Genomic DNA, 27,894 nt, shown 5'->3' with positions numbered 1-27,894 from the left:
TTATTGTATATACTTGTTACAATGTATTTAAATGATACATATTTCAATGATAAAAAAAAAAAAAGAATTAAAAAGAATTTTCAAGAAAATTTCTCTCGATCACATGTTTGAATCTCGCGGTTATATCGAAGGTCGATAGTTGAGATGTCACGTGAATCCGAAAATGGCCGAAAATAAACGAAGCTGGACGAACCGGTAGAAGAACTTACGGCGCACACGCCAGGAATGTACATCGGTTATATTACCGTTTTCTGCCCTTCAAATGACACTGCTTCTGTGGTAACCGTAGTGTACGGGTCTTTTCATTGAAGGTGAGTAAATTAAAAAATTACGATTATCCTACGGACCTTGATTTTAAGCGTCGCATTTTCTAAACGTTCAATTCTCATTTTTCTCGATATCTTTTTCGGTGATTCGATAATTTATTTTTTCATGGGAAAATTCATTTTGCCGGCGTCCATTGTCTACCATGACCGATCTCGCGTTCATGGAAGAGAAACGCAAACGGCGGACGACGGTTCATCCATTGATAACGCATCTTCTTTTATTTCTCTTGTATTTGCATGATGCCGTGAACTCGTGCACGTACGACACGTATCGGCTTACACGTAGACACATACCTACATATTTTGTCACTTGATAGATGACGATAAAAGAAGTAATGACGATTATGAGCAGATAAAAATTATTTCATTAAAAATTGACGAATATTCGACGAGAAATAGGATCGACGTTTCGTTCCTGACGCGTAAAATCTTTTAGAATAAAAATATGTTCCGTAGTAATCCCGTTTCTAATTCAACATATTTACGGTATCCTGTAGTCTGTAGGCTTTTTCGTCAAATTCTTTTTTCTTCGTTCCATAAATGTAGATATTGTTTCGTTTCTATACTAAATTTTAACTTGGTCAACGTAGGCGCGTCCTGTCTCTTCTCAACGAAGTATTATATATGTGTGTATATAAAGAGGTAATCAATATTTCTATAAATCGGCACAAACTTTTATAAGAGATAAAGAATATCTTGGAGGTTATGTTTCAGAATTTTTATATTACGGCAATGCTCTTTCGAGAAATAAAATAATCAACAAATTTGACATACAAGATACTTTTTGACATATTCTCTGTAAATAATGTGACTTATTGACGCGTTACGTCAGTCGGGAATGCGATTGCACTATTGCATATTATTATGTAAATATTAATAATGCATCGGTTCGATGAAATGATGCTATTTCCGATTAATCCATAAACAAGGTCGCGCTCATCGGTCGTCAAGGGCACGCTCGGAAATTCAATCCCTTTTCTTTAACCTTGTTCAACCTTCAAAACGCAGCGTCCGATATTTCATTTCTCTCGATATAATTTTTTTTCTTAAACTCCTATTGCAACTCTCATCTTTTCTTTTTACATTATCGGTCACACATTCTAAAATAATTTTTTCGTTCCTTGATATTCTAACAATAATACGTAATCATTTAATTTAATCGTAAAGTCATGATTATACAATATTTCAGAACGAATTCGCAACAAGAATGATGTAGTAATAATCGGTGATATTTTCTCATTTAAATCCTTTATGAGATGTTTCAAAAAGTTAACCTCAATTTGCGCAGTTAACGTAGTTATTGCCCTTCTCTTAATATTCCATACGACGATGTCGTACGATTAATGACAATCGTTTGCTCATTCATTTTCCAGTATTAGCAAAAAAGACAACATGAGCAAAATCGGTATCAACGGATTTGGTCGTATCGGCCGTCTCGTTCTTAGAGCATCACTTGAGCGTGGTGGTCAGGTACGTAAAACAATATTAAAATATCGAAGGTATATGTTTATGGAAACAAAAAAATGATAATACTAATAGGTTGTCGCCATCAATGACCCCTTCATTGGCCTGGATTACATGGTATACATGTTCAAGTATGACTCCACTCACGGAAAATTCAAAGGTGAAGTTAAGGCCGAGGATGGTTGCCTCGTTGTTAACGGCAACAAGATCGCTGTTTTCAGCGAACGCGATCCAAAAGCCATTCCATGGTCCAAGGCTGGTGCCGAATACGTAGTCGAATCGACTGGAGTTTTCACCACCATAGAAAAAGCCTCCGTATGTGGAATATATATATATATATTTTTTTTTCCTTTAAAACTATATCCGATTTAAATTCTATTATAGTTTTATTTTTATTGTTGTTTGAACAGGCTCACTTGGATGGTGGTGCCAAGAAAGTTATTATCTCGGCACCATCTGCCGATGCACCGATGTTCGTCGTTGGTGTCAATCTCGATGCTTACGATCCAAGCAATAAAATCGTCTCCAACGCTTCTTGCACGACCAATTGCTTGGCTCCTCTTGCTAAAGTTATTCATGACAACTTTGAAATCATAGAAGGTCTTATGACTACCGTTCACGCTATCACGGCAACCCAAAAAACGGTTGATGGACCTTCTGGAAAGGTATATACACCTACCTTCCTTCTTCTTCTCTTTGTTATAAATATAAAGGTTTCCATTTTTGAAGAAGTACGTCTTCTGACGAGTATCTTTTTTATTAGCTGTGGCGTGATGGACGTGGTGCTGCGCAAAACATCATCCCTGCCGCAACAGGTGCTGCCAAAGCAGTTGGTAAAGTAATTCCAGCTTTGAACGGAAAACTCACTGGTATGGCCTTCCGTGTACCGGTACATAACGTCTCTGTTGTTGACTTGACCGTACGACTAGGCAAACCAGCCACGTACGATGACATCAAGGCTAAGGTTAAGGAAGCCGCAGAAGGCCCTCTCAAGGGTATTCTTGGCTACACGGAGGACGATGTTGTCTCCTCCGACTTTATCGGCGACAATCACTCTAGCATCTTTGATGCCAAAGCCGGTATTCCATTGAACAATAACTTTGTCAAGCTGATTTCGTGGTACGACAATGAGTTCGGTTATTCCAGCCGTGTAATCGATCTCATAAAGTACATGCAGTCAAAGGACAACTAAGCTCGCCTCGAGTGTCCTTTGTCCAAACATATAATACTGGCGTCGTTTCTCTCGTACGATCGCTTCTCTGCTGTTAATGAAAAACTCATACGGTAATTGTTATTAACGGTCACAGTAGTTCTTCAGAGAAGTTTCAGAAGCAACAGGAGTTATTTCGTCGGTTTCCCGTAAGATTTGTCTCGTCGCACAGGAAACAGTAGAACGATGAGATTTTTTAGGTGGTCATTTGTCGCGAATACAAGTACAAAAAAAAAAAAAGAAATAGAGCTGGCTCTAAAGTTTATCCTGTCGTTATTTAGAAATCAAACGGAGCCACGTATTTTATTCGTAAACAATTATAAAATCACCCTATCTGAGAAATGTATCTCGCATTGGTATGATAAAAGCACACGTAACATATCCTTTTTCACGACTCCTTCCTTCTGCCTCTTTTTTCTCTCCATTTTATCTTACATCATCGAATATGTCACATCGTTCGTGATTTCCTCTTGAAGTCATTAATAATTATTTTTCATTCTCGCATTGAAACGAATAAAAGATTGTTACGAAAGTGAAACACGTTTCGTTTATTCTTTCTGCTGACCTTTCTTTAGCTTCGAACAATATTTCGATAGATTATTTAAAAGCATGGTTAAAACTTGCAATAATTTAACATAAATAATTTTTAGTTGAATTGAACTTGACTTTATCTATAAATAAACATTTATCGAGTTTTCATTTGATTGTCTAACCAATTAAATGTAGCGTCTGAAGACATACGTCTTATACTTACTCGATTGCTTTTGCAAACACCACATCTATCGGTAAGAAATTTATTTTATAATTATATTTACAGAGAAATTTATTTTCAATTTAGCAATCAAATTTGGTGAGAACATAGTGGTGTGATCTTTTACAGAAATTTGTTAATATATAAGCTTTAATATCGACTAGAGTGAAGCAAACAACATAAAATGCAATAAACGATTTAACTGTACAATAATATCATGAAGATCAAGGAAAATATCTCGCTTGGATTTGTGGGATAGTAAAATATTGCATTATATGGCACAAAGATAATAACGTTTCTTGTAACTTCATAAAGAATTGTACAAGGTGGATAGAGAACATTATAATTAATTTCTTTTTTTTTCCTCGTATTAACAACAATAAAATCGATAATTTTATTTCGCCATTTAATTTTCATTCTCGTAATAGACGACTTTTAAAGAATGAATAGAAAAATTAATATACTCTGTATAATCCGATCACGGGCATTGTGTTTTGTTTTGCGATCGGATCATTTCTTTAATTATTCTGTTCCTGCAGATTCTCTTTTCGTTAAAGTTTTTCTCTCTCACTCTCTCTCTCTCTCTCTCCTCTTTGTCTAATTCTGTCTAATGCCTAAAATACTTATATAATACAATAGCTATCACGAAGTAAAACACGATTTAGTAAGACTTTTCTTAGTATATCAATACTAAGCTATACCTCATGCAGTGGAAAATTTGATTGTACAGCGATACGAAAATACAAGTTGACTTTGTTGTTAAAAATGTACAAACGTGATCGTTAATACTCTTCGCATAAGGTCCCCTGCGCGTTCTCAAATTTAAGTTTATCATTAGAGATTTTACCATTTGACGTGTCTACCATTTCAGTCTATTATCGTAAATTTAAATAAAGATAGAATACGATTTGTTGGACGCAGACAAGTTTCTATGCGAAGACAATGACTACGCTTGTACGCGTTTATCATACGTCTTTTTTAATGAATATCTAGTTTTGCAGTGTACAATAAATGTAAAGCTAAGACTATTACATCGTCTTTTAATAAATAATTTCTTGTTTGGAGATATCCGTCAATATACAAAGATCATTTGATAATTTTGGCAATCGACAGATATTTTCAAATAAAGATGACTGACGATTTGCAATACTAAAACTTTAGTGGATGTAATTACAAAGCTAATAAATAGCTTTTACATTCACGGTACAAAGAAGGAATAATTTTCATAGGATTCCATCGGAAAAAAAAAAAAAAAGAGACGCCCACCTAAATATAATCAAGAACTTGACGTCTTAGTTATCGATGCGTAAACATTATAAAAATGTATATATATATGTGTATGTATGTATGTGTATATGTATGTATATATATATATATATATATATCTTTGCACTGTAGAATCCTGCAACGACAGGAAATAGTAACTCCAATTATTGTAGAAAAAGCGGAACTACCGCAACATTATTTTTGTTCGAGCCTTTATCTTTCATTCGCACAATTGACTTTGACTGATATACATATAATTATACCGTCGAAAGAAGATCAATTCTAGACTAGGTACGACATATTAAATACATGAGTTTACATTGAAGAATGGAAAACGGTACTTCGAATGTATGTACGAGAAAGAAGGACGAGATGGAAGGATCAGACCAAAAGCATGAGTTTCGCACGAAGATTTATACGTTCTTGAAGAGCGCTGGCTAATTCACGCGTCAATTCTTCACAAACTAGTCGAAGTTCTGCATTCTTTTCTCGCAATTCTTGCAAAGTTAATTTCTTACCATCTTCAGGATCATCTTTCGCAGAATCTTCTTCTCCAAGTTCTCGTTCTAATATAATTAATAATATCATTGAATATATTTTTACTCCACTATTAATTCTAATAAAACTATTAGTTCCATTAAAATATCTATCTCTTACTTGGACTGGGTTTCCTATAAATATGAAATGCACCACAGACACCCGTAAATTGTTGAGACTGCGGAATACTATTCTCCAACGAGGGATTTTCAGGTAATTCATTCTTTGGAGAAAAATGCGAAAAATCAGCTACAAAACCTTGACTTTCGCTTAGCGTCCTTTGTCCCTCCCCTTCGCTTCTTTGGCCAACCAATTTTCGAGGTGAAGTCTGCGGCAGATACGAATGATAAATTTTCTTAAAAAATTACGTTCCTAATTTGCTTACCAGGTCGTCCGCGTTAAAGTAATGATGATAAATGTAAAATAAAATTGTAGAACTTAAAGATGTTCATATATATATATATATATATATATATATATATATATATATATGTGTGTGTGTGTGTGTGTGTGTGTGTGTGTGTGCGTGTATATATATATATATATATATACACATATATATATATATTGAAAATAAGGGTCGATTAACATATATCGAAATAACAAAGCAAACTATTATAAACGACTGATTAATGTAATCACAAACGAAGACATATAATTTAATAGATAGAGTAACTTACGATTCCTGGTGAAATTCTTGGCGGTACGAGCGGAGGTGCTCCGAGAAAACTTTGACCGTTTTTCCCTACAAGAACGTGCACACATTTTGAGCAGTGATAGATTTGCTTTCTCAGCTGCGAATGAAAAGTATCGCAGTATACCGGTAGCAACATGTACCTAATTTATTAAGATCAAGACTAGAACTTCGTGCGTGTGTTCTATAAGGCCTAGGAGGTGGTGGAGGTGGTGGTTCCTTCTTTGGAGTTACTATGATAGCATCTTCGGCCGATTGTGGTGGTTTTTTAACAACAAGCGGTCGCTGTACCAAAGATGCAGGAGAATGTTGCAAATCGTCTTCACCTAACGTGGTACAACTGCTATTGCTACCATTGGCCCCAGAAGCCAGAATAGCTGCCTCTGGCGTTAAACGAAGAGCTACCGGATGTAAAATTTTTGGATCTCGCTCGACGGCAGATTTTTGAAAATCAAAATTAACTAGCTGTAGCCCAGGACTCGTGAGAGAGGTAATTGTGCCGGTCGGCGAGTCAACGAATTTTGTCCATTCCTTGTTCTTATCTCTCATATTTACTGAATTAGGTGGACTGCTTTGGCACTTTGTCGTCGATGAAACTGGCGGCGGTGCATTTGTAGTTTGCATAACTAATGGAATTGACAAGGACGGAGGTAAAACATCGGGAAGTGGTACATGATTTCTTCTGAGGACAACTAGATGCATAGCTACATAAAATTCTTGTAAACTCAAGGCTCCATCTCTGGTAACATCCGCTAGCTGCCAAATACGTCTCAGTTCTGCTACAGGAAGTCTAGATTTCTCGAAAAATGTTCGAGCTACCGGTCCGGCTAGGAGTCCTTCTGGATCAGACTGCAGTTGCGCAAATTGAGCAGCGTAATAGTCACGCTGCTCGTCGCTGATAATCCACACCTCTTCCGGAGGAAAGCCCGAACAATCTCCTTCTCCTTCACCTTCGTCGCTGCTGTGACGTTCCGAGCTCTCCTCTTCTGTACCTAACAATTGTCTCTGCTCTTCGGACATAAGAAGACCTTGCCAGCCGCCAGAAACAGTATCCAATATTGTATCGCCACCCAACATTCCATCGTTTCGTTCTTGAATAACGCTATTGGTCGGTGTTGGAGAATCCGTACTTCCGCCGGTTTCTCTAGGAGATTCTGCTTCGCTTTCACTTTCCGTAGTACTTTCAGGTACATGACATCTACTTTTTATACCTCTCGTAGAATCCGTACTTCTTCTACCATCCTCGTCTCCAGAAGTTGGCCATGTAAATCTTGGTAGAGTTATAATATCTAAAGCAGCTGTTACCATATCTCTACAAACATCCAGTCCTGCTTGATGGGCTGCCACCAGTTTAAGAACCGCATAAAACTGCTTTTTACCTATATGAGTTGTGCCTTTGATCCCAACGCAGATGTCCAATATCTAAATAAAATGAGAAAAACAAAATGACAAATTTGCCGAAACAGTTCACTGCATCTGAAGCTTGTTAATATATATATATATATATATATATATATATATATATATATATATATATATATGTATGTGTACATATATATATATGTATATATGTATATATGTATTATATATATATATATATATATATATATATATGTGTGTGTGTGTGAAACAGTTGGAGTCCATAATTAATGAATCATGAATATATAATTTTGGACTATCAAGCACGGATAGACCTAACCTTCTGTACTTATAGTACAAAAAAGATGTATTGAAATGATAGAAAAATTAAAGAAACATTTAATATCTTGCCGTGAGATAAGAAAAATGAAATTTGAAAAGTAAATAAAATAAAAGGCTCACCTTCATCGTGACGTCTCGCGGTAAATTCGCAGAGCATAAAAGCTCGGCAACTTTAACAACCGATACGCTGTCGCTGTCAGCGTTTTCACAGCAATATATAAAAATATCGCCATAATAGCGATGCTCGGTTGCTGTCAGATGAAGGTTCGTCATCGTAATCGAATCCCAATCCATCTTGGCAGCGTAACGCAAAACTCCTTCCTTGCTTCTCACCAGGGGCTGGAAACTCCTCCTGTTTTTTGAAGCCATTCAGTTAGTTCCGGGGAAATGAACTTGGCTAGGTGGCAGTACTGTCGAAAGTGTCAAGAAGACGCTGGACAATAATAATAAAAGTTCTATATTTCTTTGCCAATAGTAATGATCAACAATACGATTATCTTGTAACGCGTGCCGTGAAGAAAAAATTATTGCGAAGAACTTCTTTTTATTAAATAGATTTTAATAAGAGCAGAAATTTTATCTGTACGAAAATATAATTAGAACGTAGTGCATTGTCATAGGGAATTTTAAGAATCAATAGTGGATACACCTTTGAATGGTGTACTCTGCTTGAAGAAGTATTTGATTATTTTTATGATACGAATGTCTATCAAGGAGGGGGATATTGAAAAAAAGCCAAAGGAACTGTGCAACAAAGTTAATAAAGTTTGTTTATTTAGTATTAATATCATTTACAAATAGAAAGATTATGAAAAAAGAAACATTTTAAAGTAATGATAGATGAGAAACATTAATATAATGATGAATGTGTTTAAAAAAAAAAAAAAAAAAAAAAAAAAAAGAAAAAAAAAAGAAACGAAAGAAGAATTGAAAACAAATTGAATTTTTATTTCTTTTCCTCCTTCTTTTGTTCTTCCTTCTTTATCTCTTCTTTCTTTGGCTCTTCCTTCTTTGGCTCTTCCTTCTTCATCTCTTCCTTCTTCATCTCTTCCTTCTTCATCTCTTCCTTCTCTTTTTTCTTTTCTGCTTCTTTCTCTCGAAGAACTGGCTTTCCAGTTTGTTCAATCTTTATCGGACGTTCGATCTGCTCTTTTAACATCTTATTCTTTCTTGGTGCGGAGATACTGAGGATACCGTCGGACGATAAACTACAGGATACCTGATCTATGTCGCATTGCTCAGGAATCAAATATTTCCTAGTAAATTGTCTCGAAATCCAACCGTGTTCGTCCTGTTTCTCATCGTGCTTGGCTTCAACGACGACGCATTTGTCGACGATCTTGGTGTTTATTTCTTCGGGTTTGAACTGTTGTACGTCCAAAATCACTTGGAACTTATCTTTGTCAGCCTTTACCGTCGACGTACCGTCCTTTTCATTTTTACGCAACAATTCACCCCATGGTCTATAATATAATAAAGGATTTCTTAGTTTCCTATCTCGGCTTGGCATTAGATATAATTGTTCCAAGGAAATTGGACTAATTAGCTGTTCGGGATAAAGTCCGAGTCCAAAATTTTGATCGAAGAGACGATGAGGACGATCCAAATCCTCCCACCAATCGGAGAAAATTAATGGTACCAGAGACATCGTATATTTGCGCCTTCAAAGATGCACCAAATTTGATTCTTAGCTTTTAAACAAAGTCTTTTTTCTGTGGATCACTTTCTTTATTTCTTTCGAGCGACCGCTAGTAACTGCCTGCCGCACCGTTCTTTCCACTTCATTTATACGGCGAGCCGGCCGGCAAAGTATTTGTATACCAACGTCGAATTGGTACCTATCGACGGGGGGAAGGAAACGAGACGGATGGAGTCTGCCAAAGGAATATTCTTAAATGATGCGCCGCGCATTTTCGAGAAGATTCATGCTATTATTTTTCGTCGTACATCGTAGAAGTATAGCCATTAATCTTAAATAAAAATCTTGGAAAATTCTCATACGGATAAATAGAAATAAAGAGAAATTCTAATGGAGACAGTATCATGTTTCCCTTCTTGTTTTCATAATCTTCGTAATCTTACGCACGCAGCGTAAGAATTATGTATCGATATAAATCGATATTCGTTTCGAGAGTTATGTTTCCTTCCAAAAATATTGTCCTCTTTTTACATTGCCAACGATAAAAGTAAATAAGAAAGATTTTGTCATTTGTTGGATTTGTTTGCACTCGGATGAAATGAGTTAAGCATAGGGAGTACGAAAATGGTAAAGGTTTCGTGTTCTATGGTATAGTATGCGTTGCTATCAAATGCGCGACCATTCTATTCTCGTCCTACTCGACAAAATCGATCTTACTCGATGCTTCTATGCGTGCACGTATATAAATTCGTTCTTCGTGTTGGCAGCAAACTCGTATACCAACGTAAGCGTATTTTTCGATGCAGGTCGATGTGCCGAGAAGGCACTTTTACCTTAGGAACTGTTCGCCAAAAGCCAAAGTTCGCTGAAATAGAAAGAAACTAACGACACTCGAGATGCGATAATAAGAAGAAGAGGAAAAAAAAATGCTTTTAATTTGTATTATATATAACGAAAGAATATAAAACTTTATTTCTCAGTTATTCTATATATATATACGAACAAGTATAAAACTTATAGGTTATATTTTAAAAAGCATAACGATGTCAATTATTTGTCAGTTTTTTATACTTTTATAACCCAAAATAGAAACTTGGAAGACTGCAAGTCTGATTTGATTTTCCATTCTAATTTTCCATTACTTTAGTTATATTTAGATCGGAAAGAGCATTTCTACGGTTGATTTATTTCGTGGGAAGAGACGCAAGAAAACGCGCGAAAGAAAAGGATTAATTTCTGAATATGTCCACTTTGAGTTTTTTCGATAACGTACATATGTCTACGTCAACAATAAGTTTCCATTTTCATTGATCGCGAATAATATCACTCGTTGTTAAATCATATATATCAATATTTAAATTTCTTAATTTAATATAAATTTTAAATATAAATTTTTAATATAAAATTTTTAATTAACCATTTCAAATATCAATCGAGATAATTACATTACATTTTATGAATTATATTTATTTCCAAATTATCGAATCTTTACCCACATTTTTTCTACTTTACCAGCAGTACATATAATAGTATCAAAATAACGCAGGCACAATGCACAGTTCGTATCACTTACCGATAATAATAGTTCCTTAGAATAGAGATAATACATACGATAATATCTATTTTTACTAATTACAAATTACTTCAGTATGATCATTCTGATATTTCTAAAGATGCAACGTGGACAATGCTATCGAATCAATAAAGTGATAAATAGATAACAATTATTATTAAGTCGATAGCAATATGGTAACGATAATTTCAAAATTTTAATGACGTAAAAAGTAAATGAACATCAATTCAATCAATACTCTTTCTATGGTCTCAAACGGACACTGCATATCTTTTTAAATAGCTTAGTAGTAATCGCTATGCCAATGAGTTTTTTCAAGGAGCATATATGCAAATGAAAAAATTCAAATTGTAAAAGATCATTTAATTAATTTTGCAAATGAAATTTGATAGAATTTGAGAAAATTGTTAAAAATATTTTATATATGTTTTTAGGTTTATTTATTGATTATATGATAAAATTGCTATCTCTAATATCTATTTTATTTCATCTCATTGATAAGTAAGCGTTAAAACAGTTTGCAATCTTGAAGATATAACATATTTTCGATAGTAGACGTGCGAGTAACTTCGTTCAAGTACTTCGTTTAATGGTAAATATCAAATAATAGTATTCTTAAGCATTTCTTGAATAAGTAATTTATACAATGTTTCATTTATATTTCTCAATAGTCATCTTCGTCTTTTTCTTTTTCATTAAATTTATATTATAAAGACCATAACGAGATTTTTTTTACGATAGAATAATGTCTTTAATTTAATATAATCGGAATCGCGAAAAAAAAAGTAAAGCCACTTTTCACAACTTTTTTATATGGTGATAAAATTGATGAAAATTGAAACAGAAGACATTTTGAGATTTTATTTCTATTACATGTGTGCTTAAAATATCATCAAAGTCGATTAACGTTTTTATGAGCTGGAAATGGTTAAAGATGATGAAAATCACAATTTTCGTCGTTTTCACGGATTTCGACGTCTGTCGCTTATTTTCACACCAACTGTCAAGTGTAAACATAAACTGTGCTGTAAAGACAGACAATTTGTTATATTCAGTTTTGCTTATTTCTGTAAATCATATAATATGAATTTGGAAACAAATACTCGACACACATGTTATTCATGCATTTTCTATCCATTGTAAAAAGTTATTAATATATTGTGAATTATTTATTGAAGGGATAAATATTTTCAGAGAAATATAAACAAAAAAAATCACTAGAAAGTACATGTTGATTTTATAATCATTGAGGTATAAATGAAACGATAAAAATCCTAAGAGAAACGTACTTAAAATACAATCGTATTATTTTTACAGATTTATATATATATACATATATATTCATAATCCATGTGTGTATATATGTATGTATATATATAATTATTAACAGAAGATAATCAATATCTTCGGGAGATATATCAATATATCTTCAGGAATTATTCTAAATATTTTCTGAATTCAACTCTTATAAACATTCAAAAATTTGAGGTGGTAATACTGATTCCGTTCGAAGAATAAATTTACAGAGCCCTCTGTAAAATCGACTTTCATTAAACGAAAGCAATTTGCTTGTAAAAAATTCATATATTATTGCTGTTTCATCTTAATTATAATTCAGGTGAGTGGAATAATATGATTATTTAATTTTTTCTTTTTCCATTTGATGAAACTTTTTGTTCCGAGAGATTAATGATAATAAATACCGTACTTAAAGCACTTTATCTAAGATACCACCGAGATTATGATTTTTTTACGTTTGATATATTTTATCACGAGGCTTTTCTAAATTCTTTTTCTCTTTATCTTTTTATCTTTTTATTTATTTTTTTTTATTTATGTTTTTTATAACCATAAGTATCTTTTCTCAGAATCGTCAGATAAAGATTAAGAAAAATAGAAGATTCATAATGTTTTTCCCATTTAATTCGTTGTACGAAGGTTACACACTTCCTCTTGATTTGTTTGTATAATCTATAGTTCTCTTACTCGACTACACAAATATGGGATGTCACTGTACATTACATTCATTTCTCTCTCTCTCTCTCTTTCTATATATATATATATATATATATATATATATATATATATATATATATATATATATATATATATATAAAATAATGTACACGACCTCCAGATAAATCGACTTTACATAGCATTCTCCTGGAACTCGATGACACGCACATATATATATATATATATATATTATTTGTTTTCCAATTCTTTGAAGTTTCGGTGTTAATAATCTATATATAGTATAAAATAATTAAAAGGAATCCAAGTGACGTCATGATCATGAGAATGATGAATTTCTTTGTTTGCGATATATTAAACTTGTTTGCGTTAAGAATTTAAGACTGGATGATTGCATGGATATTGCGATTGCATTCTATTTTCTCGAATTGATGTGCAATACAAATTGATAGATTGTTTTGAATATATACTTATATTGATAGATGGTAATAAAAAGGGATTTTTCTTTTTTTTTTTTATATTTCACCACCGATTCGATACGACAAATAATCTATGTATATTATCTTGTCAAAAAAGGCACACCTTAATTTCTTAGATTTTTTTTTTATCGAATAAGATTAATTTTATCGAACGTATTATCAAGTTATCCGACTATTGCTTCATGATATCAGCCTAAACACGGTATTTTTTATCTTTCGAGAAAATGATAATCTGTTATTAAAATACATTTGTATGTAGATCCGGCAATAGTTTATCTATCGTAGATTTTATACTTAATAGCTTTAATATAGATTTGGTAAAGAAAATATATCTTACGTAACCAAATAAGTTTATTTTCTTTAGAATGTTGACGTTTATTTTATATTGTCATTTATATTTAACGTTTATAGAAATGTTTTATTTATTTATAGATTTTTTTTTCTTTGTAGATTTAACAGTACTTGAGTTACAGCAAAAACAAAATTAATTACAAGAATGACAAATATCCTCCAACAAAATAACTATTCAAACTGTTTAGAGGAATTTAAGAAACCTGGAAATTTACCACCACCATCACCATTTTTTGTAAAAACAAATTATGAAGTTAATAATTTAGATTATAGGTTTGAATTTGTCAGATTAAAAAGCTTTAAAAAGTGGCCCGTCTCATTTGTAAACCCTAGGACTCTTGCAGCGGCAGGGTTTTATTACGTGGGTGAAAGTGATCGTGTACAATGTTTTGAATGTCAGATAGAATTATATAACTGGGAGCAAGGAGATATTCCTATGGTTGATCATGAACGTTCTTCACCAAGTTGTCGCTTTGTGAGAAATATTCCATGCGGTAACGTACCTATCGATACTGATCCTGCTTTGGTAAATTTACCAAGCCCTCGTAGCCAAGATGTTTGTGGAATATATAATCTAGAAAGTCAATCAAAGTTCGATAAAGAAAGAAATAAGTTAAGATCTTTAGGAATTGAAAGGCCAAAATCACCAGTATATACAAAATATGCCAGCATAGAATCTAGAATAAGGAGCTTTGATACGTGGCCAAAATCTTTCCCACCAGACAAGAACCAATTGGCAGAAGCTGGATTTTTTTATACCGGAAAAGAAGATCAAACAGTATGCTTCCACTGTGGAGGTGGATTAAAAGATTGGAAACCGGAGGATGATCCATGGGACCAACACGCTAAGTGGTTTTCAAAATGTTATTATCTTTTAATGGCTAAAGGAAAAGAGTATGTGAATGCAGCGACGGGACAATGTGTAACATCTTCATCATCATCATCATCATCATCCAATGAGGTAATTCAATTTTTGTCTCTTTTGTTTGCTACTATCTTGTTTGCTTTTATATGTACACATGTAGGTACATTATATATGTTTATTTTGACAAAATTTATATTTTACTTAGGTAACTTTAGATATCAAACTGCTCCCTTTCATCGAGAACCTTGAGAAACAATCACTAAAGGAAGTATCTAAATCAGAGGAATTTGAGAATAATCCCAAGTCCAAAAACAATGATATAAAAAGTTCGAGTTCTAATCCATCCAACTCTATGACAGAAAAGGAATATGAGAAAGATGGAAGATTATGTAAAATCTGTTTCAATGCAGAAATGAGTATAGTATTTTTACCTTGCAAACATATGGTTTCATGTCTTAATTGCGCATCTATTTTATCTCAATGTCCTATTTGTCGAAAACCAATAGATTTAGTAATAACAGCAATCTTATCTTAAAAAGTATTATCAATATGTATTATACAGTAACTATTAATCAGATAGAAGAACTCATATATAAGAGTATTTCTAATTGTTTATATCTATATATCTATAAAAGAAAAATAATGTGCATTCTTTTATTTTCTTATAAAATATTAAAAATATATTTCATATTTTCTGTAAATAAAATTTTAATACGAATGACGAACTTTATTTGGATTGGATGAAAATAGTAGGAGTTTTTAGAAAATTATACGCACGAGATAAAACATATATTAACGTATTTGGAATCGATAATATACATCTACGTCATTTTAAAACCTTTAATCTAAAGCCAGTAACGTAGTCTTACGCCATTTCAAAATCCTCTAGCTAAGGAGCGCTAACGTCGTCTTATGTCATCTCATCCATTTAAAATGGAAGAATAATCCGTATAAAATCCCGTAGATTTATCGATACAAATATATTTCTTAAAAATTCTTACATTTTGTCACATTGCAAAATCATAACTTAAAAGTTTGAGTATAAGATCGAATCTCAAATCGAATCTCAGATTGAATCTCAAATCGTGAATTTGGTCTCGAAATAATAACAACTCGAATATATTATGTGTTGAGAAACTTTTGGGTTTCCGGCTCTTATCAGAAGATAATTACATCTTTAATGTTACATATTTCAATAAATGGTTAAGTAACATTATCTTTATTTTTTATCAAAGTTCAATCTATCCATCAAAATATTATTATTTATATTAAATCAAGAATCTCTAGTTGAGAGATAAATTTACAGTCGCCAAGATAAATATTATACTATTTTTTTTTTATAACGCGAAATTATTTAATATTACTTTAATAAGATACTTTAATAAGTTATTTGTATCCTTATTATTTAATTAAAAAAAAAAAGAAGAACTCTTTTACTCTCGATTTCTACTTCGATAGATCGTAGCAAGAATCAGTGTCGCCTCCTATCGGTTAATTTTAATGGTTGTATACACGATATATGTATATATATATATATATATATATACACTTATAAACGAGCAAAATGATAGAAGTACGATATTAGCAGTATCAAGATAGTGATGTGTATGATTAAAATACGTCAGCTAATAATCTCTCATTTGAATAAATATTCTAATGGATTATATTTCATGTGAATACATATTTAAAGAATTAGAAGCCGATAGTGGAATTGATTAAAATTATAATAATTAAAATAATTCATATATTGTTTTACATAACCAATAAAGAGTTTACTTATATTGCTGTGTAATTATATCAATAATAGGAGTGACTCGAAAAAGAATTTCTTCTGATTTCTTTGCATTTTCATCTTTGTGATATAAATTAATCGTGACAATGTAATAATGGCTGATTTATTTGATATAGCGAATATAATTACAAGCGTAGGCGTTGGTGCCGTCAAAATTAAATCGGAACCGGGCTTGCCGGAAAAATCATCGAATGAAATTTTGACAGAACTTTTCAGTACCTTCGATGCAGACGAGGGAATAGTATCACCAGAGAATAGTGATCAACAAGTTCCAGATGCAATTGTTAAAGCGGAGAAAAAGGAAAAAACACAAATGGAGAAAAGAAAAAAAAAGAGTAAGAAAAAGCATAAACATAAGGAAAAAAAGCATAAAAAAAGATCTAAACACAGTTCTTCGGACAGTAATAATAGTGATGTAGAAAGTACTGGTAAATTATAATTTATATAAATTTTGTTCTTATTATCAATGTTAAGGTTTTAAAAGAATTATATATATGTATGTATAAAATTATGTATTTTTAGTTAGTAAGAAAAAGAAGAAACATAGGAAAAAGTCTAAGCGCAAGCATGAATCACATTCAAGCAAATCATCAGAATCTGATGAACCTAAACCCAAAATTGCAAAGGTTGATACTAATATTTCCCTTACCGAAGAAGAAAATATCAGAGTTGATGTCTCAGATAAAGAGCATATTAATGATGTACAATTGAGAGAAGTAGGATTGATAAAGGAAGAGACTGTATCTACAAACGTATGTACAATCCATGATAAAGAAGATAGAGATTTTGAAAGTCCTAAATTACCACCTATTCCAAAAAAAATAGATGACGAATTTGAAGAATCGGTATTACCAAAAATTCTTGGTTTGTTGATGTTCTTTTTTCTACCTAATATCTTATAATATGGATAGTTCATAGTTATATGTATGATAATATTTTATCTTTTTATCTATAGATAAACCAAAACAGTCTGTGCAAGGAAAAATCATTATAAAGGATCTTAAAAATAGTATTGTTTATAATGAAACTGTAAAGGAAATAGAGAATAAGGAAAAGGCAAAAGCTGCGCGTATGGAGGATGGTGAATTAACAGACAGCAGTAATAATAATAGAACACCAACATTAAGTCCTACACCACCACCGTGTAATTCATTTAGATCTCCCACATTGAGTCCTGATGATACGCTTAAATCTGAATTGTCAGGTCCCTTGAAATCTAGGAATGATCTTAGATTAATTTTAAGGGAAAAAGAAAAGAAAAGACTGGAAGTAACAGGGAAATCAAGAAATTACAGTGATAAGGATCGCAAGGATATGAAAATATATAATAAAGTTAAAAACAAAAATAGCAAACGTAGTCGAAGTTGCCATTCACAAGAAAGAAATAGATCAGATTCTCAAACACGTTCCCATCGTAGTAGGAGTAGAGACAGAGATAAACATTCTGATAGAAATAAGGAAAGACGTGATAGAGATAGAAGCTTTGAACGACGAGATTTAGGAAGAAGTAGGGAAAGGAAGAGGCACAAAAGTCGTAGTAGAGACAGGAGTAGGGAGAAGTATATACGGGGACGAAGTAGGAGCAAAGAAAGAAAGTTAGTATTTTAATTATTATATGAATCATATATTCTTGTCAATCATATGTCTTGAAAAAATATTTTTCTTTTTACTAGAGAGCGTATCGAAATTGACAAAAAAAAGCTTCTGGATGAACTTACAGGTTTATATTTTTATTAAAGAAATATTTTTATTCTCAATATTTTGCTTCCCCCTTGACAAAGGAAATTCTACACACACCTTTTATTGCTTATAGATTTTTGTAAATCATTGTCAAAATCTGAAGCATTAGGAGAATTATCTAATCTCTCTTCTGAAGAAGATGGAAGCGAGTCTGAAAAAGGTTTTCATCATCCATTTCTTCTCAAAGAAAGGCCAAGTCCTATCGTTATGAATATCCGAGTATGTTTTATTTATAAAATCCTAAAATCTAAAAAAAGTTTTCAATTAATGGCATAGATTTGTAAATATTATTTCATTTTATGTTAATTTTATTTTTTGCTTTTAGAATGCAAAGCAATTGCCAACAAAAACGTTTCAAGAAAAGACAGCCGAATCTTCGAATCAATTGCGTCTACAGTTTCCTGTATCTAGTGGTCAGCATCATAGAAAAACTGGTGAGTTTACTAAATGTTGTTCCTATTGTTCTTCAAATAACAATCATGATCTTCACCAATACTCTAATATTATTATCGTTCTTTTTAAAAATTAATAAAGAAAGCGAATGGATCCCTGTGACACCAAAAAAACCAGAACAAAAGAAACCATTTGTACCAGCATCTGTATCAACTGAACCAATAGTGCCTAAGCCATGTTCCGTACAATCAATACAATCTATACAGCCAGTAGTTTTTCCACGAACATCTATGGCAGGAGTATTAAATTTTTTTATACTTGGAAAAAAAAAAAAAAGAAAAAAATAAAAAGAAAAGAAACAAAAATTAATTACTCTTTTCTATTTTACAAATTGTATTACTTTTGATTTCTTTATTATTGCAGTCAGTTGACATTGGATCCATAGTGTCACAGAGATTAGCTGCAATGAGAAAGCTGAGAGAAAATCCGAACGATGTTGGTGCTTTAAATGAAATGTATAGAGCACAAAATGAGGTATTCAATATTTTTTCCATTGATTTCGAGTATCAGCTACGTATATGTGCATATCATCTCTATACGAATTTTTACGTTTTACATTTTTCTCCCCTTTATATAGATGAGGACCTGGGCAGAAAGTAAACAAATGCCAGGCCAGTTTACTGGTAGTACAGGTGCCAAAGTGCTCTCACCTGCTGAGCTTACCTCAGGTTATCAAGCATGGGCTCATAAGGTAACTGTATTGTAGTAACTAGGGCTCGTATTGTATGAGTGTATGATACACATTTTGTTTCTTACATAAGATACAACATATGGGCCTTTATTATAATTCTTTTTTTATCCTTTTATATTAAAAATGTAACATGCCCATAGGATGAATCTTGCTAGATTAAGTAAATTTTTCTTCTTCTGATAATAGCAAATCTAAGTAATAGAAGACTAAATTGAAAACTTGGCTACATATGATTTCAAATATTGGAGAACTTTCTTTATTATATCATATCAGTCATCATATCATACATAGGGCTTGTTACTTTTTTACTTATACACTGATTGATATTGCCTGTAACAAGTTTTCAGGTACAGTCTTAGCTAAGATCAATAAAGTAAGTCATTATTGATCTGATGACTGTGATGTAGGCACAGACCACTTCTTAAGTAGGGGTGGACTCTGTGTCTGCAGGAACACAAGAGAATCATTATTTCTCTAAATATTTTAATAGGTAAATAAAAAAAAAAAAAAAAGGAAAGAGAGAGAGAGAGAGAGAGAGAGAGAGAAAATCTTTCCAAATAATAAATATAAGAAAAGTTGTGCGATTATTAATAGTTACTTCGACTTGTGATCTCTTGTGAGATTATTGCTAACTATCATCAGCTTTATACCATAGGATCCAGAAACTTTAATCATTTTGTTTTAACGATAAAGCTGCGATATTTAGCATTAGTCTGCATCCACCTGAGGGTTTGTTACAGGCACATAGCTACCTCACAGAAGACATAACGTCAGCAGCCTGATGTCCGATTTTTAATTTTATTGGTAAGTATGCTTGCCCAAAAAAAGTTATAAAATTTAGGATTAAATAATAAGTAAAAATATTGTTTAATAAAAAACATTGATGTGAATATTTACATGTATATACACGTATTCTAATTATTTTTAATTATATTGAGCTACAGACATATAAAGGTTTGGTCATGGTTGGGTATAACACACACAATTGATTTTTTTATTGATTTTACATTCATTTTGAGAATAACGAATTATTATAAAAAATCATATTACTCTGTGAGCTTAAAAAGATATATATTAATGTATATTCAAAATTGATTTACTTATCTTCTTATTAATTATGATACTTAAGTGTTTCACAAAAGAAATTATTTAGGATCAATTAGTGTCTGCACAACCTGTATCTGGTGGTATGGGAATGGCTTTATTACAAAAGATGGGATGGCGACCAGGTGAGGGTTTGGGTAAAAATAAGGAAGGTACATTGGAACCATTACAGCTAGAAGTGAAATTAGATAAAAGGGGTCTTATTTCGGAACAAGACATTGGACAAAAGACAAATAAAACGGCAAAACCGGTAGTACCGGCTATTAAAACGTTAGAAGGTATAAAAATGATTTTTCATATATTATAATATTTATAATTTAAATATTTCATGATAATCGGTAATTGTATAAAGGAAAGCATCCAGTATCACTACTTGGAGAGTATTGTTCAAAAAGAAAACTTGGTGCTCCTGTCTACGAATTATGCTTCGAGTGTGGGCCAGATCATAGAAAAAACTTTCTCTTTAAAGTACGTCTTATATATTTTCTATTTGACAATTGTTGTCAATAAATTTTCATAATTATATAAGTGTGCCATTATATTTCTACAGGTAAAAGTAAATGGTATTGAATATAAACCAAGCGTTGCTAGTCCTAACAAGAAGCAAGCTAAAGCAGAAGCTGCACAAATATGTTTACAAACTTTGGGTTTGTTATCTTCTTAGATTATTTTCATTCGATATTGCACATTGTATAAATTATTTAATCTAATGTAAACTTACATTAAACTATACAATTTATTCAATGTATATGTGTTTTGTAATTCATCTTCTTCTAATTACAACTTACACATCATTATAACTTTTTTCTAATGATCTCTTTTCCAAATATTATGAAACATGTATATTGTACGAAATGAAATCTTAAAATCTATAATCTAAATGCTAAATACACATATTTTTAAATTTGGCTCGTATAGAAATGGTTAAGAAATAATTATTGTAGATTGCTCTACAGGGACATTACTCAATCTAGAAAGAATCATCTTTCTTGAATTTTTAAAAAAAGTTTCAAAAAATTTTTTTTTTGTGCATAAACCATTCTCAATATATACTATTCTTTAATATCTTTTTTTTTCAAAGAAAATAAAGCTCTTTAGGTATGTCCTAAATTAAATGAGACTTTGTTCATCAAAATCTTCTATCGAGAATTACGCATGATCTTACGAATAGCGTAAATCATTATAAAACCAAGGGTAGTGAACAGCTTTAAATTCGTTTTAACTATTCGTATTAAGTTTAAGTAGAAATAGAAAATATAAAAAATTCTTTTCAATTAATCTATTCTTCAGAGAAGTGTATAATCTGACGTATGATTTTTTTTTGCTTTTGTCATACAATATATACTATACTATTTGTACTATATATCAAACATTTCTATTATAAACTAACAAGATTGTTAGATTTTGCGTGAAAGTAATATATTGCAATATGGGAAAGTTCGTACACGATGCTATAAACGGACAATATGAAGAGTTTGTTGCGTTTGTAGTTCATATTTTGTCCATATCTGTCGCTGAAGTCGCATACGTTAAAAACGAAAAGTGATGAACGGGTTTTTATTATTCTAAAATTGACTATAAATTATCGTATGTGATGATTTTGCGAAAATTTATTATAGATGGATGATCTTGTGAAATTTAATATTAAAGAGGTTAAGTGTGACTTGTTACCCGCCATAAATGAATGTACTCAACGTGGTTTATTACATACTACAAAATGGTATACAAAATGATTGTTGGATTGTATTTTAAGAAAAAAAAAAAAAAAGTCAGTATAATCATCCCTTAACATTTTAGGCTGGCGGAATTGAATTATTCTTTGAAAGATGTCAAATTAGATCTACACGATGTGACCACGGATGATATTGGTTTGACGGAATCGAGTGAGGAAGATGACACGTATATCTTAGCTAAAACTTATTTCGATTTAAAAGAGTACGATCGGGCAGCCTATTTTACAGAAAAATGTACAACTTCGAAAGCCAGGTTTTTGTATTTGTATTCTCGTTACTTATCAGGAGAAAAAAAGAAAATAGATGACATGACGGATATACCACCAGACCCTATGAGAAATGACAGTTTAAAATTACTCTGTGCTGATTTAAGAAAAGATCATTTGGCCGGAAAATTAGACGGCTTTTGTTTATATTTATTTGGGGTGACTCTGAAAAAACTCCAGCTTACCAGAGAGGCAACCGAAGTTTTGGTTGAATCGACTCACAAGCAGCCGATGCACTGGGGTACTTGGTTGGAACTAGCTGCATTAATTACGGATAGGGAAAAATTAGAAAGTTTACGACTTCCAAATCACTGGATGAAACATTTCTTTATGGCTCACATGTATTTAGAGTTACAACTTATTGACGAAGGTTTAGCTATGTATTGCGAATTACAGTCAATGGGTTTTGAAAAGAATGCATACGTACTTGCTCAAACTGCTATTGCCGTTCATTACAGGAGAGGTAACTTTATTTCTTATTTTTCTTTTTTTTTTTTTATTTTACATTTGAGTAATATTAAGTTCCAATATTATATAATAATATTCCTTTATTCTCTATATATTTTCAGATGTTGATAATGCTATAAAAACATTTAAACACATAATAAAAGAAGATCCATATTGTCTCGATAATATGGATACATATTCAAATTTGCTTTATGTAAAAGAAATGAAAGTAGAATTAGCATATTTAGCTCATAGAGCCACAGAAATAGATAAATATCGATTGGAAACGTGTTGTATAGTGGGTAAGTAATAATATCTACTAGAATTTTGAATAAATTAATCTTACTTCTTTTGACATTGGAAAATACGTTACATAGTCTCATTTATTTCCAGGAAATTATTACAGTTTAAGAGCAGATCATCAAAAGGCAGTGATGTATTTCCATAGAGCATTGAAACTTAATCCACAGTACCTATCTGCTTGGACGTTACTCGGCCATGAATTTATGGAGATGAAAAATACTAATGGTGCGATTCATAGTTATCGCCAAGCCATCGGTACGTTTTATAGATATGACATCATTTTATTAGGTCCCTCATGACGTTAATTATTGGATGAATTTATTTTGTATTTTATATAGAAGTTAATAGAAGGGATTATAGAGCATGGTATGGTTTGGGTCAAACTTATGAAATTTTGAAGATGCCTTCTTACGGTTTGTATTATTACAAACAGGCACAACTTTTGAGACCTCATGATAGTCGAATGGTTCTTGCATTGGGCGAGGCATATGAAAAACAAGATAAAATTCAAGATGCGCTCAAGTGTTATTACAAAGCGTGTAATGTAGGGGATATCGAGGGAGTCGCTTTGATAAAGTTAGCCAAGTATGTATTACTTATCCCTTTTTTTTTCTTTTTTTTTTTTTTTTGTTTTTTGTTTTAGAATAACTTTTTTCTCGAAATTATTTCTAATTTTAGCCTTTATGAAAAGTTGGGTGAACACGATCATGCGGCTGCAGCTTATACAGATTTTGTAATGGACGAATTTAGAAATGCTGATAGAACCGAATTGAGTCACGCTTACAAGTATCTAACGCAATATCATCTGAAACGAGAACAATTGGATCGGGCAAACCATTATGCACAGAAATGTCTTCAATTCGATGAAACTAAAGAAGAAGCTAAGGGACTTTTAAGAACGATTGCACAGAAAAGAGCGAAAGTTGAAGAGAGTTCAATGGTGGTAAGGATAAATATTATTTCAACGATTTTATTTTATAATCGTGTTGTTAAACGAGTATAGCTTAAAATTCCTTTTCTCACATCTTTATAGGTAGAAGACATGAATGAGACGGATCCGGTAATCGAACAAGGCGCTAGGACCGATGCTACACCGGGAAATCAATTGTCACCAATGAATTTATCCTTCACACCTACTCCATAGTAACAAAAACTAAAATAATTATTTTCACGTTTTCATAAAATTTTTTGATCGTTGTTATATCATAAATTTCTTTCATACCTTTTCTTTTTTTTTTTTTTTTTTTTTTCTTAAGCAATTGTCAATGATATTTTTTCACGCATATATATATTTTTTTTAGGTTTTTCAGTTTCAAGCCGAATAATTTCCATCGTCTTCCCATGTTTTTCCATCCTGTTAGATCATCCCTAATCTCATTATAGCAAGCCAGTATAGTTCCTATGATTCTCGTTATCTCTATGTTTCTTCAACTATCAAGGAGGAAAAGCTTATTCTAAAACTGGTCATGCAGGAAGATGGAGGTAGATATAAAGAATTCCTCAGGCGAATCATTTGCTTTTTGTTCATCGAATTTTTCTATTGATTATTTGATAGTTGGAAATCTTTACATTATTGACAATGGATATTTTCCAAATCTTCAGGCCACGATCTATTCTCAAAGTTTCAGAAATTGTTATTTCTCCCATCTTTCACAGTTTTTTTTTCTCTCCGATCGTTTCTTTCCCAACATTTTATTTGTATCTCATATCTTTCATGAATAGGTAAACTTTTCATTGCGAATATACAACGATCCAATAAATCTTAGTGGAAGCATGTTTTTTTTGTGTCATCAAGTGTGAAGGAATTATTATTCGCATTGTTGAACGATGATTGTGCCGAGGCCGGTATGGCTTTACAATAAAACTTTGACGTTTCTCTCTTTTCTTGTTGCAGTGATGATCGGATTACCAGGGAAGAATTATTGTTGGCACTCGTTGTAGTGCTCGTTTTCCGAAAATAGACATTAATTCTAAATTAGAAAAATGTTTAAATTAATATATAGAATGTGTCTCGTAGCTTCGGGGATCGGCGGTAAATTTTGTGCATGAAAACAACAACAACAAAAATTCATCATTCGCGAGAATATTAAATAAGGTTTTCGAAAAATCCGAATAATACTTAGAGAAAACTTAGAGAAAAGGAGAAATTTGCTATAACTCGAAAAAAATGTTAAATGAGGCATATGTTTACAGGAACTTTTTGTATTATTTTAGTATACAGAATTCACAGCTGAAGCAATTTCCCGAAGCTAAGGGATAACTTGTATTTAAATGGATTAGAATTTTGTTTACTTACAAAGGGTGCTTCGATCACTGGGCGCCCGAGATTTTTTCGAGAAATAGCTTTTTTCTGAATACTTTGTTCACTTTGCATCGACATTACTGTTTGCGTTTTCTTTTTTTTTTTTTTTTTTTTTCATTAAAATCAGTTGTGCGCGCGTTAGAGTAAAAAAAGTAAAGTAAAAACGCGTATTCGGTGTTAAGACAAATGAGAAATAGCAAGAAATATCTTCATGCATTCCTTATGTAGTAGTACTACATCATACTGCTACTTGTTAAGGGGAGAATTTTGAATAAAGAATCTTCTATAATAAACATATCCTTCGATTTTGAGAAGGAATGAATATAATTCGGAATAACCGGATATATTATAAATCTTAGAAAGACTTTTTTTATACAACACTTGTACGCTATAAATTATCTTTGGATCAATTATCTTCGAATGTTGCATTTTTATTTCTATTTGGATTTCTTCCAAGGTGATAAATTTCATGCATAATATCGTCATTTTAGTTGCATTAATGGTGCACTTTTAAGTTGCACTTGTAAATTATCAAGAGAATTTCTCTTTTCATAATACATTATTGAAGTATTATTTTATAAGTGGGATGTTTGCATTTATGTTATATAGTTATAAATTATGCTTAACTATACTTAATTGATAAAATGAAATGAAACTTAAAAAGTATATAAGTTGGAACACTATAAAAGAAAAATTCGTTGAACCGTTTGACTTTCATTATGCGCCATTAATGTACCTAATGTATGACAATAACATCTGTTTTATATTATTTATTGCTTATTCCTTTAATAAATTTTTAAATATTACTATCGAAAAATGTTGAAAAATATGTAATTGGCTTTCGGCATTTAAGTTCTACATACATAATAGAATACAGGAAATGTTTATGAATTATATCTTTTTTTTTATTTTGTTTCTTCATACTTGTCCTTTTGTTTCATTTCTACGTTTGTTCTTTTCGTTTGTACAAAATGAAAAACAACTAGAGCCACACCTTATATCCATAGACTAATATAATATGTAATATAAAAAAAGAAACGCATTGCTGTTAAGCTCACATTATCCTTCTTGATTACTATACCACCTTTGATATATTTCATTTAATATAATAATTAAATTATCTGAATAAAATAATATAATTTATAACCCGTAAATTATTTGAGAAATTTTACTTCGAAATGCTTCGTTGGAATACGTTCGATAAACGTACGCGTTCAAAGTTCGCGTGATGATGATTATCATCGATCCGTTTTTCGTTCCAGTCGCGTAGTCGTTGAGCTTCAACCAACGATGGCAAACGAACAATGTTTCTTTTTTTCTTTTTCACATCGACAGACTTTTATACAGAGTTCAATTTAATTTATTGCAAATTTAATGTACATATTATTTCTCCGAATATAATATATTTTGTTATATATATATATTTTTTTTTTTTAACCCGAATTTTGATGAATAATGTTTCTTTAAGAGTAAATGTAATTTTTCCTCTTCTTTCTTTCGCGTAGCCACGCGTTGAACGCGAAGCAAGGTGGAATCTTAACGATTATGGAACTCTGTTATAGGCATGGACGCACGCAAGCATGCACCGCACGCGAGCCAGTATGCGGCAAGCACACAGCACGGAGGCAACCAGGTAGCACGCACGCATGCACGCACGCATGCACGCACGCCGCACGCACGCACGCACGCACGACGTACGTATGCATGCATGCATGCATGCATGCATGCACGCACGCACTCGCTCACGCAAGACTTTTGCTCGATCTTGCTCAGTCAGACTCTTCGAAGAAAAATATATTCTTATAAATTGGTAAACGAGCGTAACGAATAATGAAAACGATCGATAACGACGAAACGAACGATATGTGGTATTTTGTAAGAGATCGAGAAAATAATTTGATTTATTCGATCAGGCAATAGATCTATTTTAATTCTTTCATTTGATTCTATTTTAAAGCGAAAAATACGAGGAATGTGTGTATGGTCGATGAGATAGATAGATAGAGAGAGAGAGAGAGAGAGAGAGAGAGAGAGAGAGAGAGAGAGAGAGAAAGGCTCCGGGAGTTTTGAATTTGGCGCGGTTCCGTTAGTCGCACGGCAGCCATATTGACTGTATACTCCCGAGCAACTTGGACGATGTTTGTGCGTACCTGGCACGATCGCTGCTCTCTCGCGTTCGCCGTTTTATTCGCCGTGTAAACGCTTTGGTATCAAGCGTCACTCGATCGGCCGG

At 32.2% G+C, this 27,894-nt stretch overlaps 5 protein-coding genes, 1 long non-coding RNA gene and 1 pseudogene across 10 annotated transcripts; 4 read left to right on the top strand and 3 right to left on the bottom strand.

Moving 5' to 3' along the window:
• Positions 1-244: 244 nt before the first annotated feature.
• Positions 245-3,538, top strand: LOC118439875 (glyceraldehyde-3-phosphate dehydrogenase 2). The gene is made up of 5 exons (XM_035862115.2): positions 245-311; positions 1,700-1,796; positions 1,866-2,105; positions 2,201-2,455; positions 2,554-3,538. The coding sequence occupies exons 2-5, from the start codon at positions 1,719-1,721 to the stop codon at positions 2,980-2,982; spliced, it is 1,002 nt and encodes a 333-aa protein (XP_035718008.1). The 5' UTR covers positions 245-311; positions 1,700-1,718; the 3' UTR covers positions 2,983-3,538.
• On the bottom strand, positions 3,254-8,342 carry Reps (RALBP1 associated Eps domain containing). Its single transcript, XM_035862097.2, has 5 exons — positions 8,070-8,342; positions 6,392-7,670; positions 6,235-6,299; positions 5,675-5,882; positions 3,254-5,583 (listed from the first exon to the last, which is right to left on the bottom strand). Exons 1-5 carry the CDS (start codon positions 8,316-8,318, stop codon positions 5,399-5,401), a joined length of 1,986 nt encoding a protein of 661 aa, XP_035717990.2. The 5' UTR covers positions 8,319-8,342; the 3' UTR covers positions 3,254-5,398.
• A 441-nt stretch (positions 8,343-8,783) lies between these two features.
• On the bottom strand, positions 8,784-9,740 carry LOC146872788 (protein lethal(2)essential for life pseudogene; annotated as a pseudogene).
• Positions 9,741-11,637: 1,897 nt separating this feature from the next.
• Positions 11,638-15,487, top strand: LOC118439873 (baculoviral IAP repeat-containing protein 8-like). Its single transcript, XM_035862109.2, has 4 exons — positions 11,638-11,753; positions 12,479-12,779; positions 14,065-14,926; positions 15,036-15,487. Exons 3-4 carry the CDS (start codon positions 14,111-14,113, stop codon positions 15,363-15,365), a joined length of 1,146 nt encoding a protein of 381 aa, XP_035718002.2. The 5' UTR covers positions 11,638-11,753; positions 12,479-12,779; positions 14,065-14,110; the 3' UTR covers positions 15,366-15,487.
• Positions 15,488-16,374: 887 nt separating this feature from the next.
• LOC118439867 (uncharacterized) lies at positions 16,375-21,320 on the top strand. Its single transcript, XM_035862096.2, has 12 exons — positions 16,375-17,050; positions 17,145-17,486; positions 17,578-18,217; positions 18,296-18,342; positions 18,436-18,581; positions 18,688-18,796; positions 18,897-19,054; positions 19,179-19,289; positions 19,393-19,506; positions 20,660-20,888; positions 20,963-21,078; positions 21,161-21,320. Exons 1-12 carry the CDS (start codon positions 16,717-16,719, stop codon positions 21,272-21,274), a joined length of 2,460 nt encoding a protein of 819 aa, XP_035717989.1. The 5' UTR covers positions 16,375-16,716; the 3' UTR covers positions 21,275-21,320.
• A 770-nt stretch (positions 21,321-22,090) lies between these two features.
• Positions 22,091-27,355, top strand: Cdc23 (cell division cycle protein 23). 5 transcript variants are annotated; one of them, XM_035862098.2, is made up of 8 exons: positions 22,091-22,330; positions 22,408-23,072; positions 23,179-23,358; positions 23,450-23,614; positions 23,698-23,944; positions 24,038-24,302; positions 24,393-24,502; positions 25,254-25,662. In XM_035862098.2, the coding sequence occupies exons 1-8, from the start codon at positions 22,230-22,232 to the stop codon at positions 25,318-25,320; spliced, it is 1,800 nt and encodes a 599-aa protein (XP_035717991.1). In that variant the 5' UTR covers positions 22,091-22,229; the 3' UTR covers positions 25,321-25,662. The 5 variants fall into 5 exon arrangements, with proteins under 5 accessions (XP_035717991.1, XP_035717993.1, XP_035717992.1 ...); XM_035862100.2 differs by lacking the exon at positions 25,254-25,662 and adding an exon at positions 27,224-27,355 and having other exon boundaries at positions 22,092-22,330; XM_035862099.2 differs by lacking the exon at positions 25,254-25,662 and adding an exon at positions 24,661-24,802 and having other exon boundaries at positions 22,092-22,330.
• LOC118439877 (uncharacterized) lies at positions 24,583-27,228 on the bottom strand. The gene is made up of 2 exons (XR_004837676.2): positions 25,656-27,228; positions 24,583-25,329 (listed from the first exon to the last, which is right to left on the bottom strand). It is a non-coding gene; the product is annotated as an uncharacterized LOC118439877 (long non-coding RNA).
• Positions 27,356-27,894: the final 539 nt, after the last annotated feature.

The sequence above is a fragment of the Vespa mandarinia genome, chromosome 9 (genome assembly GCF_050613455.1).
Source record: "Vespa mandarinia isolate Hongniang chromosome 9, ASM5061345v1, whole genome shotgun sequence".
In the NCBI taxonomy this organism is placed as follows: Eukaryota; Metazoa; Arthropoda; class Insecta; order Hymenoptera; family Vespidae; genus Vespa; species Vespa mandarinia.
This window is presented reverse-complemented; position numbering and strand designations above follow the sequence as displayed.